This window comes from Saccopteryx leptura, chromosome 5 (assembly GCF_036850995.1).
Source record: "Saccopteryx leptura isolate mSacLep1 chromosome 5, mSacLep1_pri_phased_curated, whole genome shotgun sequence".
Taxonomy (NCBI): Eukaryota; Metazoa; Chordata; class Mammalia; order Chiroptera; family Emballonuridae; genus Saccopteryx; species Saccopteryx leptura.
In genome coordinates, this window is record NC_089507.1 from 57,598,897 (window position 1) to 57,611,946 (window position 13,050).

At 42.3% G+C, this 13,050-nt stretch overlaps 1 protein-coding gene across 1 annotated transcript in view; it reads right to left on the reverse strand.

The window, feature by feature from the left end:
- Window positions 1–360: 360 nt before the first annotated feature.
- SCARB2 (scavenger receptor class B member 2) overlaps window positions 361–13,050 on the reverse strand; it is a 65,537-nt gene continuing 52,847 nt past the window's right edge. Inside the window, exons 9-12 of the mRNA XM_066384492.1 lie at window positions 11,385–11,458; window positions 9,313–9,364; window positions 4,839–4,997; window positions 361–3,155 (exon numbers count right to left, since the gene is read on the reverse strand). Of these exons, the coding sequence (XP_066240589.1) occupies window positions 3,117–3,155; window positions 4,839–4,997; window positions 9,313–9,364; window positions 11,385–11,458 (324 nt within the window). The 3' untranslated portion in view covers window positions 361–3,116. The remainder of the gene's footprint in view (window positions 3,156–4,838; window positions 4,998–9,312; window positions 9,365–11,384; window positions 11,459–13,050) is intronic.

Sequence of the window (13,050 nt, forward strand, 5' to 3'; positions counted from 1 at the left end):
CGCAGTCCTAATGAAGGAGCCCTGAGGAATGGCCTGAGCGCTGTCCCGCTGAGGACCGGAATAGTTATCACCTTGCTCTGGCCCCCTCTGGTTGAGCGTGTCCCTGGGGTATTAACTCCCCAAGCTCCTGAGGGGCTTCGGCTGCTGGAGAAAGCCTGGAGGTAGAAAAGCACAGCACGGGACCTGCCTGAAGCGGGACTTGTCTGGCTGCCTCGAACTACCACAGTTGAGCTGCAATCAGAGGTGGCCCACAGGGTGTGACTTAGGCCCGTGTCCGAAAAGAGGGCATGGAGCATCTTTCAAATAAAATTCCATAGACAACTGGACATCCGACTACATAACATACAATTTCCAGTGCAATTTCATGTAAACGGTTTTTTATTAGTGAAATACTTCATTGCATTAAGGGTAGAAATAAACATATCAAGGATCACATGAAATGAACCAACTATACAAGCTACATTAAGAGCATTCAGGTCAGTATCCTCTTTAATAGCCACAAGCAATTAACTCCAGTAATAATGCCCAGAGGGCCAAGCATGAAGGTCACCTTTTACAGAACTCACATTTCAAGCAATGTAAATAGAAAATTAGCCTCCTTAAGTAAAAACCCCAATAGGGGTAAGTCGTATAATACTCGCTCCACTTGACCATTCCTTAGTGACCTTTCTAGAAGTGAAGGAATAAAGCCTAGGGGTAAAGCCTGGAGCTAAAAGTGGCCCAGCGAACTTCTTGTCCTTTGTTCAACTCCCAGTTTTCCTCGAGAGAAGTGAAGTAACCCTTCTCTGTTCCGTTTCTCCCTAAGTTGAGTAGCACAGTACAGGACACAGGTGTTCTGTGATTATGACAATCACAAAAACTTTGGGGGCCCTTCCGGGAAAATGGCTCCAAGACAGTGAGTATGAGAAATAGTTTGTTCTTATCAATTGAAAACCAAATAGGTAGTACATTCAGTCTTCTTAACCAATCTATAATCTTGCCTGCAGTTGATGAGTTTGCTACAGACTTCTCAGAAGGAAAATATCAAATGTGATGATACGGAGCCCAGATTGATGTTTCTGTCCTTTTCTTCTCTCCCCCTTCCTTTCACTCTAAAATCAATTTTAAAAATCCTATGGAAATTTTATATTGTTTTTGGTCTCCGTTTGTGTGGGATTCAGTCTAAAGATATATATATATATCATTAACTTATCATTTATAGTATTTAAAAATTGCCTCCTCACAAATTATTATATTATATTTTGTTAATAGGATAAACCAGTGAGTTTGCAATGGTTTCTCAGTTTTACTAAGTGTGGACAAGTGGGTGCATAAAAGACTAAGGTATTCCAATTATCCAGTTAAATATTGATAAATTCAAAAAAATCTAGATATGTGGCATTATTGAAGACAAATTACTTTTAACTTAGTTTTTCCACATTTCATTGATTTGGGGTAACTATAGGCTCTATCTTAATTCAGAGAGATGTTGAGATTTTAATGAATTGGCCTTTAAGAAGAGAAAACATATTATATATTGCGTTAGTGTAGAGAGAGAGAAAATTGGGGCAAAATAGACTAGAGCAATTTATCTCTCCCATTCAGGGATGAGGAACTATGTTGGTGAAACCCATGGCTTTTTTTTCCTTCATCTGTTTACACTGAAATACAGTTTTAAACAAAACATACTATAGAATTACTGAGTTAAGATACTTTATGTGCACTTTGTCAGATAATTGTATAGGTTTCTTAATTAAAAATGAATACTGAACTATGAAAATAAAAAAATTTTTTTCCCTTATGCTTGAATTCTGTGACATATGACAGTTCCCACTCCTCTGACGTAGGTTACACTGAAAACCAAGAGGTCTTCTTAAGAACGGGGACGCTGCTCTGGTCCCCAGGGACCATTAAAGCACTCTCTGTGCAGTGTTTACAGCACTGTCACTCTGTCAGGAGACGATTGTCACAGGAAGTGTAGGGCACATTTTTCTCTATTCAGTGAGTGACAGTGGCCGCACAGCATCAAAAGGAATTGAATCTGAGGAAAGAACAATTTATAAAAACAATTTCAAAGTTACCAAAAAGCCTGAGCCAGAAAAAAATGTCTCTAACTTCCTCAAATTTATGTGCAACTTAGGCTCTGGATACATGGATTTCTTATACTTGTAAATAATTTTACAAATAATCACTCAATGGCACTGTAATTAATACAGTATATCATTTTTGGCAAGGGCGATTGGGAGGAGGGATCAGTTTTTTATTATATTCTCCCAGGAGTACCTTTCCACATCAAGATCATTTTAACTAAAAAAATAACAAACCATCCACGAATCTCAGAATTAGCATTTAGTTCTACTCTCTATGAAATACCGGCGCTGTCCTCACCAACACTAGGTATGCACTCTTTCAATTCACAAAAGTGCCAAGTAAAGAATCCTCAGGTGCTTACTGCTGCCAGCCGGTAGTGCCTCGCTCCACCAAGCCCTCCCCACCTGACTTCTATCCCGTATGAAAGTAGTCAGAAGATCGAATCACTTTCCTGGGGGAATTATGAACTGACAATTAGCATGAAATGCAATATATAACTTTTTTAAAAAGGAAATTAGATGCATTTGAATGATGTACTGAATGAGGCTACCATTTTTATCCTGGGTTCTGAACTTAATTACTTCTGGTTTTGGGATGACATGAACGGAGGAATACAACCAAAAAAATGGTATCTATGTGTTCTGAACACAAAGTTTGGTGAATAAAATGTACAGAATAAGGTTAGACCAAGTAGCATTAACACGAGATGCAGAGACATTATAACCATAACAGTGGGCACAAAATTCTGGAGCGACCAGTACCCAACAACACAAAAATTACTATACAAGAGTTTATTAAATACTTGCTAGACACATGAAAAACAAAACACGTTGTCAGGGACCACAGGAATTGATAAAGCCTGAGAGCCAACAGGTCAGCCTGCTCTTTAAGGTCCGGCTGGAATGCTCTCATCGCCTGCCGGCTCGGGCTCTTCCCTTCCTCTCACAACAGGCAGCCAGCATGTGAGGGTGCGGACGGCTCCCCGTGTCTGTCTGGTCCAGGTCAGGGCAGCCCAAAGCGGGTCCTTCACCAAGCTCAGGCCGCGGTTAGGTTCGTATGAGGGGCGCTCTTTCATCTGCAGTTCCCTGTGATTCAGAACAGAGAGGACCCAGAAGTTAGGTGTTCATGCCAGAAACTTCTATGTGGAAAGTTGGGGCAGGGGGTGGTGGAGGAAGGGGTAGGAGGTCAGGCTGCTGGGAGGTGCTCAGCCCACTCACCTCTCTTCTCTGCACCTGCTGCTTCTTGCTCTTCCTTTAACATTCCGCCCTAACTCTCTCTCGAGGCCTGCTCTGACCACGCTACCCGGGATCCCAGAGCAGTCCCCTTCCCTATGTGGACCCGGACTATGACCCTTACCACGCTTGACTGAATTTGTTTCCTTCCTGGTTTGAAACCCACCAGAGAACAACATCTCGGAGGTGGGTTTCAATAATTGCTTGCTTGTTGAATACGTGCGGATGACTACTGCAGGAGCAGTGCTCACATTTACAGGGGCTTCCATCTGTGCTTATAAAAATCTCAGTGGCTGTACGATGTCAAACCAGGAGTCAAACTGGAAGTGACATCCACAGAGACAGAAATGGCAAAATATGGGGATTTAAAGAATAGCATAGGGAATATAAGTCAATAATATTGTGATAGCTATGTGTGGTGCCAGGTGGGTACTGGAGAGATTGGGGGGATGCTTTGTAAAGTATATATGATGGTCTAACCACTATGCAATACATCTAAAATGAATACAAAATAACTTTAAATGTGAACTACAATTGAAAAATAAAATTAAATGAAAAATGGAAAAATAGTTGTCTCACACCTAATTCACTGTAATGTGATACAGGAATGTGGAAGATGGTGAAGTCTGGACTCATGTTATTTTCATGGTTTCAACCTATTTCATTTCCTACCTCGCATGTACCTCAGACAATTAGTTGAGGCAGCTGGGAGAAAAAATAAACAGCCTTTGTTGCAAACAAGAAAGCTGCTGAGAATTTAAAAAAGGCCCCTACAGCAAAGGTTCACTGAAGGTATTTAGACCCCTAGGTTGGCCTGCTTGTCACTGAGGAGGCCTGTATAACTCTGCTTATCCCATGCATTTGGGGTTGTTCCCATCCCTCCAGTAAAGTAATGACAACCCCTGTGCTAATCATTTATGAGGCAATGGCGGCTCAGTGGTAGGTATCTTTAATATTATATCACAGAATTTTTTTCCAGCAGGTCCTGCTAGCCTTGCTCTATAATCTTGAAGCTGTTTTATTATATAACTAATGTTTATTGAGTTCTTATTAAATGCTAACACTGGACCAAGTGCTTTATGTTGACTATATCACAAAATCTCACAAAAAACTCCTAAGGGAGGCTTGAGTATTATCCCATTTTATAAATGGTAAAACTGAGGCACAGTTTTTAGGGTCACACAGCTATTAAGTGGCAGTACTGGGATTTGAACCTATGCAGTCTGACACCAAATGCCAGCTGCTTAGCTGTTAAATATTCTTCCCTTTCTTTCAGGTTATTTTCAAAGACATAAAGCTTATTCCCAGGGACTTCATTCCTACCACGAGAGCCCCAAACACTGGACCGTACCATTCCATTACCCCTCCTTGCTTCTCATTTTGTCCAGCAGTAATATAACCATGAAATTACTGTGCCCAGCATCAAATTTCAGAATCCACCCTAATGACCAAGCTGACAGCCCTTCGAGGAAGCCCAGTTGAATTTCTCAGGCAGAGTTATCCAGCAAGAAAGCAGTCCCCCTAGCCGCTGCTCACCTCATCCATGGATCCCTGTCCTCGGCACGCGAGCCAGGTGAAGATCAGCCCAAAGAACACACCCAGCGCCATGACGATGTAGGGTATGTTAGTGACAATCAAAGTTGTGTTAATCACAGACTTTAGTCGACTTGCAGTCTCTTTATCAATTAGGACACTCTAGGAAAGCAAGAAAACAGTGTGGCCTTGATTACTAAATATCCAGGGTGTAATTTTTTTTGTGCTATTATCTTTCCTTACAATCATTAAATATAATTTGGGTATGTCCTCCTGTCAGCAAACCAGAGATACTGAAATCCATTGACAAATCAAAGTAACCAGAGGGGGCACTTATTCATGAACATCTTCCCTTTTCTCTTGCAGATATATTTTATCCCAGAATAGGTTGGAAGGAGGAGAGTAAAAAGTATTTAAAAATACTGAAATAATCATCTTTTGTTTTGTTTCAGACAACTCCAATTCATCCTTTAAAATCCAGCTCAGCATAACTTCCTTCTAGAAGTTTTTTATGGCCACCTAAGTCCTGGTTAAAGGGCCCTTTTTATTTTATTTATTTATTTGCATTTACAGCTCACTTTTTTTTTTCCTGAAGTGAGAAGCAGGGAGGCAGAGAGACAGACTCCCGCAAGAGCCCAACTGGGATTCACCCATCATGCCCACCAGGGGGCAATGCTCTGCCCATCTGGGCTGTTGCTCCATTGCAACCAGAGCCATTCTAGCATCTGAAGCAGAGGTCATGGAGCCATACTCAGCGCCCGAGCCAATTTTCCTCCAATGGAGCCTTGGCTACGGGAGGGGAAGAAAGAGATAAGAGTGAAAGGAGAGAGGGAAGGGTGGAGAAGCAGATGGTGCTACTCCTGTGTTCCCTGACCAGGACTGGAACCCAGGACTTCCACACACTGGGCCAACGCTCTACCACTAAGCCAACCGGCCAGGGCCTCCAGCTAACTCTTTAAGATCCACCATCACTGTCTTTACACTTTGCATTGTAACTGTGTTCACCTGCTGGTCTTCTTGTGACTGTGAGGTCACCTCAACAATGGGTATAGCACCCTGCACACAGTGGGTGCTCAACTAATGTCAGGAGATTAAATGAATGAATGAAATACACCAACAATGGTGTAGGGAAAGTATAACTTCTCTCCTGGTTAGAGCTACACTAATCAGAACCAGAGGTCTCAACAGAAAGTGTTCAGAGGAAGTCTTGAGTCTAACCAGAATTCTAGAGGGTATTTTAAGGAAATGTTTTAGAAGAACACTTTCTGTATGCAGAGCAAAGGTATTATCACCTTAAACTGTTATTGGTGAGGTATCCGCAAAGCTTAATTCCAGAAAGTTTATTTGCAACAAATGGGACTTTGACCTTAATTTGGGTTAGGTTTGCACTGAGGCAGGGGGTCTAGAGCTGGTTTTTGCAGTAACTGGCCAAGGCCTGTCAGGGTCGGCATCTCCTCCTCTAGAAAAAAAGAAGGGGAGAGCAGCCTCCAAGGTCATTTCCAGGTCTCCCTGAATTCAACCTGGTCTTTTTTTTTCTTTTAGAGAGAGAGAGAAATATGGGGTATAAGTGGAAACCATTAACTCATAGTAGTTGCTTCCCATATGTGCCTTGACTGGACAAGCCCAGGATTTCAAACCAGTGACCTCAGCATTCCAGGTTGACGCTTTATCCACTGCGCCACCACAGGTCAGGCTCAACCAAGTCTTTAACAAAAAAACCAGAGCACAAGTTTGAGTGGAGGGGACTTCAGATATGCCGCAACTATAAACATATACTGTCAGAGCAGAGCCATTCCTCATTTACAAAAAGCCCCACTTTCGCGCTCATCCTCACAAATAATAACAATGACAACTCAGGAGCGACTATCTATAGGTCCTACAATTTGATAAATATTGCCTGAAATAATAAAAGCCTTGTCTTAGCACTGTAATCATAAATCCTTTAAAGCTTATAAATGTGACTACCAAAGTAATGCTAAATTTGAAAGAGAAAGAGCATTGGCTTGGTGCTTCCCAGTTGCTCCCCGGTCAGGGCACACACGAGAAGAGACCATCTGCTTCTCTTCCCCTTCCTCACCCCGTCTCTCTCTTCCCCTCCCACAGCCAGTGGCTCTATTGGTTCGAGCGTTGGTCTCAGGTGCTGAGGATAGCTGGGTTGATTCAAGCATTGGCCACAGATGGGGGTTGCTGGGTGGACCCCCGTCAGGGTGCATGCAGGAGTCTATCTCCCCTCCTTTCAAAAATTTTTCAAAAAGGATATAAAACTCTAACTACAGTATGGTCTCAATTATGTAACATCAAAATCAAAATAATACCGAGGCAACACAAGCAGATGTCAACAGCAATTTTCTGTGAGGGACGGGCTTACCAGTGCTACACTTTATAAAAAAAAAATAATTTTTTTTTTGTTTCCCAAGGGTTCTACAAAAAGCACATATTAGTTTAACAAAATGTAAACCATTAAGTTTTCACAAAATTATTCTTGGAAAAACTTTTATAATACACTGGTGAGGAAAATAAAGCAAGTTAAATACAATATGTCAGTCTGATCCAGGGTTTGTGAAAAGTGATTTCCATTTTTTTCCTTTTCTTGCTCATCTGTTACTAAGTTTTCTACAAAGAACAAGTATTTGGGGGGAAGAGAAAAATAATAAAAAATTTTTAAATGCTGTTAAAAACAAAAGCCAGCCAACTGGATTTATTACCCATACAATTTTCCCCTCGAAACTAGGGGAAGAGAAGGGAAACCAAGGAGGACAGAACTACAGCAAGTGTGACTCAGAAAACAATTGATCACAGGAGTTTTAAAGTGAGTACTTTCTGAGCTTTCAGAATATGCTTTTATTAACAAAACTTCAGTTCATACCTAACATTTAGAGACAATATTTCTGTGGGTACACTGTGAAAGAAATTATTTCTTTAGGGAAAATCCTTTTGTTTGAACTAAGATAGGATGTTTCCTACAGTTCACAATATGAGTATTTACCAGAGAGCAGGAAAACTCGATGCTTTGCTGAAGGCGGAGGCTGCCATGTGCAGCCGAAATTAGTGGGCACATCCCACTTTTTATTTAACCGTTTCTTTAACTGCCTCACACAAAGCATTTATTAATGTTGCCAATCATTTTAATTTTACTCTTTCCATCCTCCTCAACTGATGAACAGCAAGCCTATGACATTTTACAAACTGGTTGGGTTTCAAAGGAGGAGACACAGAAAGCTTTGATTGGCCATCTATCTGCATGTTGGTTCTTTACTGTTTCCTCAGGTCTGACATTGCTTCATTGATCTCTGCATTTTATTCCTTACACAATCACCTTCCTAGAAGGGAGTTTTACCCAAATAATGTTCTGGAGAAGGGAAATCTCTTTCTGTCATTTTCAAATCACAGACATAAGTGGCTTCATGTAAACACATAAACATTTCCTCTACATCCTCGCCAGCACCTATCATGTGTTGTTTTGTTAATGAGCACCATTCTGACTGGTGTGAGGTGGTATCTCATTGTGGTTTTAATTTGCATTTCTCTAATGATTAGTGATGTTGAACATTTTATCTGTCTATTGGCCATCTGTATGTCCTCTTTGGAGAAGTGTCTATTCATTTCTTTTGCCCATTTTTTGATTGGATTGTTTATCTTCCTGGTGTTGAGTTTTACAAGTTCTTTATAAATTTTGGTTATTAACCCCTTAGCAGATGTATTGTCAAATATGTTCTCCCAGTGTGTGGTTTGTCTTTTTATTCTGTTCATACTGTCTTTAGCCTCCTGCACTGCTGGTGGGAATTAGCAGTCACTGTGGAAAACAGTATGGAGATTCCTCAAAAAATTAAAAATGGAACTGCCTTTTGACCCAGCCATCCCACTTACAGGAATATATCCCATGAACACCGTATCACTGACTCAAAAAAAAAGAATTGCACCCCCATGTTTATGGCAGAATTGTTCACAATAGTGAAGATCTGGAAACAGCCCAAGTGTCCGTCAATGGATGAGTGGATTAAAAAGCAGTGGTATATATATACAACAGAATACTATGGGGCTATGAAAAAGAAGGAAATATTACCTTTTGCAACAACATGGACGGACCCAGAAACTATTATGTTAAGTGAAATAAGCCAGGCAGAGAAAGAAAAATATCATATGACCTCACTCATTTGAGGAATTCAAGGAACAATGTGAACTGAGAAATGGAATTAAACCTGAAGGGAAGGGGGGAGGGAGCTGTTGGGAGGGGGCAAGGGAAATGTTGAAGGGAATATGGGGGAAGGGGGATGCATTCAGGGAGACACTAGAATTTATGTAAATACAATAAGTAAATAAATAAATAAAAACAAAAAAACATTTCCTGAGGACAAACAGGTTTTTAAAAATCACCTTTCCCCCCACTGCTCACATCTGAAATGATATATAATTACAATGGTAGACATCATAATGGAAGATTGCCAAGCTTCCACAAGTAAAACATACCAGGACTCACCTCATTCACATGCATCACTGGGAAAACCATGGTTCTAATGTTTCCTGTTTCACTACAAAGACAAAAGATGAGATCATTTTAAAGACATCCTCATTGTAATGGCACACTGGTCTGGAGAAACACACACGTATTTCATTAAATTACCCAGAATTTTTTTTTGACAGAGACAGAGAGAGAGACAGAGAGAGGGACAGATAGGGACAGACAGACAGGAAGGGAGAGAGATGAGAAGAATCAATTCTTCATTGTGGTACCTTAGTTGTTCATTGATTGCTTTCTCATATGTGCCTTGACTTGGGGGCTCAAAATTGAGTGAGTGACCCCTTGCTCAAGCCAATGACCTTGAGCTTCAAGCCAGCAACCATGGGGTCATGTCTATGATCCCACACTCAAGCCAGTGACCTTGGGATTTCAAACCTGGGTCCTCTATGTCCCAGTCCGACTCTCTATCCACTGTGCCACTGTCTGGTCAGGCTAAATTACTCAGAATTTAAAGAGATTTCTTCGTTATCTTTGCAAACACACATCAATCAGAAGTTAGAGTCTAATCAGTCAGTGCAGCAATTCCAAATGTAGCACATTTATGTAAACTGTTTTTATCAAAACAAAATGCTGGTCCTGGCCAGGTAGCTCAGTTCATTAGAACATCATCCTGACGGGCCAAGGCTGCGGGTTTGATTTCCAGGTCAGGGCACATACAAGAATCAACCAATGAATGCATCAATAACTGGAGCAACAATCTATGTTTCTCTCTCTCTCTCTCTAAAATCAGTAAAGTTAAAAAACAAACAAACAAAATAACTGAAAGCAAATTCATCAAAATGATTAGAATCTTCCCAAGAACCAGAGGGGAGGCTATAGCTGGCAGCACAATGCTGGCAGTCCTCAGCATGTTGTGTGACCAGGCTACTGGGTATCACCTTCACAAGAGCCTCGACTAGAGCAATCACGTACTGAGTATTCACCATGTCCTCAGCACGTTGTGTGACCAGGCTACTGGGTATCACCTTCACAAGAGCCTCGATTAGAGCAATCACTTACTGAGGATTCACCATGCACCAGCTGCACCGGTGTTTTGGCGACATAGCTGATTTAATTCTCACAGTAGTCCTGAACGGTAGATATTACTCGCCCAGGTTTAAGAGAGGAAATTATGGCTCAGAGTCAATTGTCCAGGAGCACCAGAGTAAATGGTAGAGCCAGGATGGTACTGTAATTCCATTTTGATTCTAAAGCAGTACACCATAACAACTAAATTATAATGCCTCAGAATACACACATGGGTGAAAAATGCAGCTGTGCAACCCACATTTGCCTTCTAGAAAGATCCATGATTGTGGGGTTAATCTGGCAAATTCAAAGGGGGAACCAACCAAGTCTTATAGATAGCTGGATGGATAATAGAAAGAAAAGATAGATGTATATTATGTATAGCTCTGTATATAGTTTTTTTCCATTTAATATTAAATCATAAGCATTTTCTCATAGCCAAAAAATCCCCATTGAAAAGTCTGAGTTAATTGGGAATCTTAATTAAGCAGTGGTTTTTAGATGGGGTGTGGGGAGGACAGGGTGGACTCAGAGTCCATTTTTTTTTCAGAGTCCGTTTTTAACTATCCAAGTGGAGCTTGTGGCCAGCCCTGGGTGGTAGCAGTGGGAAAGGAAGGGACAGCCAGCGTTATGGCGAGAGAGACGCTGAGTGGAGTGGGTAAGAGCCAGCTCTACAGCCTTCCTAGCTGTAGCTAGGTTGTAGCTAGTTAACTTCTCTGAGCCTCATTTTCCTCATCTGTGAAATAGGATAATACAGGGTTATTATTAGGAATAAATGAGTTAACATATATAAGGTACTTAGAACAATGCCTGATCCATAGGAAGCACCCTGTATGCATTTGGTTTAAATAAAATAAGTAAATTCCAAGACCAAGGCAGCCTGAGAAAATGCCGGTCATGCCTGACCCCTGAGTGGGGGTGAGTGGACTCAGAAGTGGCTGTGTCCCTCCTGACATCAATCCCGCTGGGAAGTCCATGCAGGAAAACTACCTTCTGCCTGTGTAGAAAGAAACAGAACTTACATAAAGCCATCTATTTTTTCAACATAAACGTTGATTTGGAACCTCTTGGCTCCTCTTAGGATGACTCCGGTCAACTGCAAATCAGAGAAATGGAAAGAAAACATTATTAAAATAAAAAAACACAGTTTTATTTCAACAGAGCACCATTTCTGTGTAGTTCTGACCAACAGGGTAACCCCTACCATGTTTAATAGGCAAGGGACAAGGGAAACACTGACCCCAGAACAAAATGACAGATACGGATTATTTTTAGGTGCTGGCAGACCAACGTTCCTCAAACTTTAATATGCATGTGTGTTCTTGTTAAAATTCAGGTGCTGATTCAGTGGGTCTGGGCTGGGGCCTAAGACTGGGCATTTCTAACAAGCTCTGAGAATGCTGTCACTTTGAATAGCAAAGCCCTAGAGGACCCTGGCAGAAGGGAGATCTAACAGATCCCTGTCAGGGGAATGGCTGTCACTGCCACAGAATAATGCCCAGGTGTGGTCACGGCCCACCCAGGAGGAACAGCTGCAGCTGTCATCTAAGGTTATGGGACTGTGCCCAGCCCTTGGTAAACAGCACCTGCTAACAGTCTGGCTGATGAAAAGGAACTTACTGGTGGTTAAGAGAGAAAAGGAAGAAAACCACATCAAGACCACTGATTTCTCAGATACAAATCACTGAGTGTTGCTAAGAGTGAAGTCCCCCTACGCTATGGTGCTAAAATAATACTTTTGCTTCTATCTTATTGTGCCATGTCTTCAAAAGCCAAAGAATGAAGGTATATAACCTTTGCTTCAGTTCCTACAGTAAGAGGCTGTCACATTGTAAAATGATACCTATCCTTTTAACATGGTTTTCGTTTTTCTCTTCTATGAATATAGGATTAAAGTGTATGTATACCTGGTGGCTTTTTTTTTTTTTTTGTATTTTTCTGAAGCTGGAAACGGGGAGAGACAGTCAGACAGACTCCTGCATGAGCCCGACCGGGATCCACCCAGAACGCCCACCAGGGGCGACGCTCTGCCCACCAGGGGCGACGCTCTGCCCACCAGGGGGCGATGCTCTGCCCCTCCGGGCATCGCTCTGTTGCGACCAGAGCCACTCTAGCACCTGGGGCAGAGGCCAAGGAGCCATCCCCAGCGCCCGGGCCATCTTTGCTCCAATGGAGCCTTGGCTGCGGGAGGGGAAGAGAGAGACAGAAAGGAAGGAGGGGGGGTGGGGGGTGAAGAAGCAAATGGGTGCTTCTCCTGTGTGCCCTGGCCGAGAATCAAACCCGGGTCCCCCGCACACTAGGCCGACGCTCTACCGCTAAGCCAACCGGCCAGGGCCCCTGGTGGCTTTTAAATGAGTAATACGTAATAAACTCTCAAAAGTACCTACAGAAAGTGGTCTGCCAAAAGTGACTAAAACTGCCCTGGCTGGTTGGCTCAGTGGTAGAGCATCGGCCCAGTGTGTAGATGTCCTGGGTTCGACTCCTGGTCAGGGCACACAGGAGAAGCTCCTATCTGCTTCTACACCCCACACCCTCTTGCTTTTCTCTCTCTCTTCTCCTCTCCTCCTGCAGCCATGGCTCGATTAGAGCGAGTTGGCCCTGAGATGGCTCCATGGCCTCCACCTCAGGCGCTAAAAAATGGCTTCGGTTGCAACCATGCAAGGGCCCCAGATGGACAGAGCATCATCC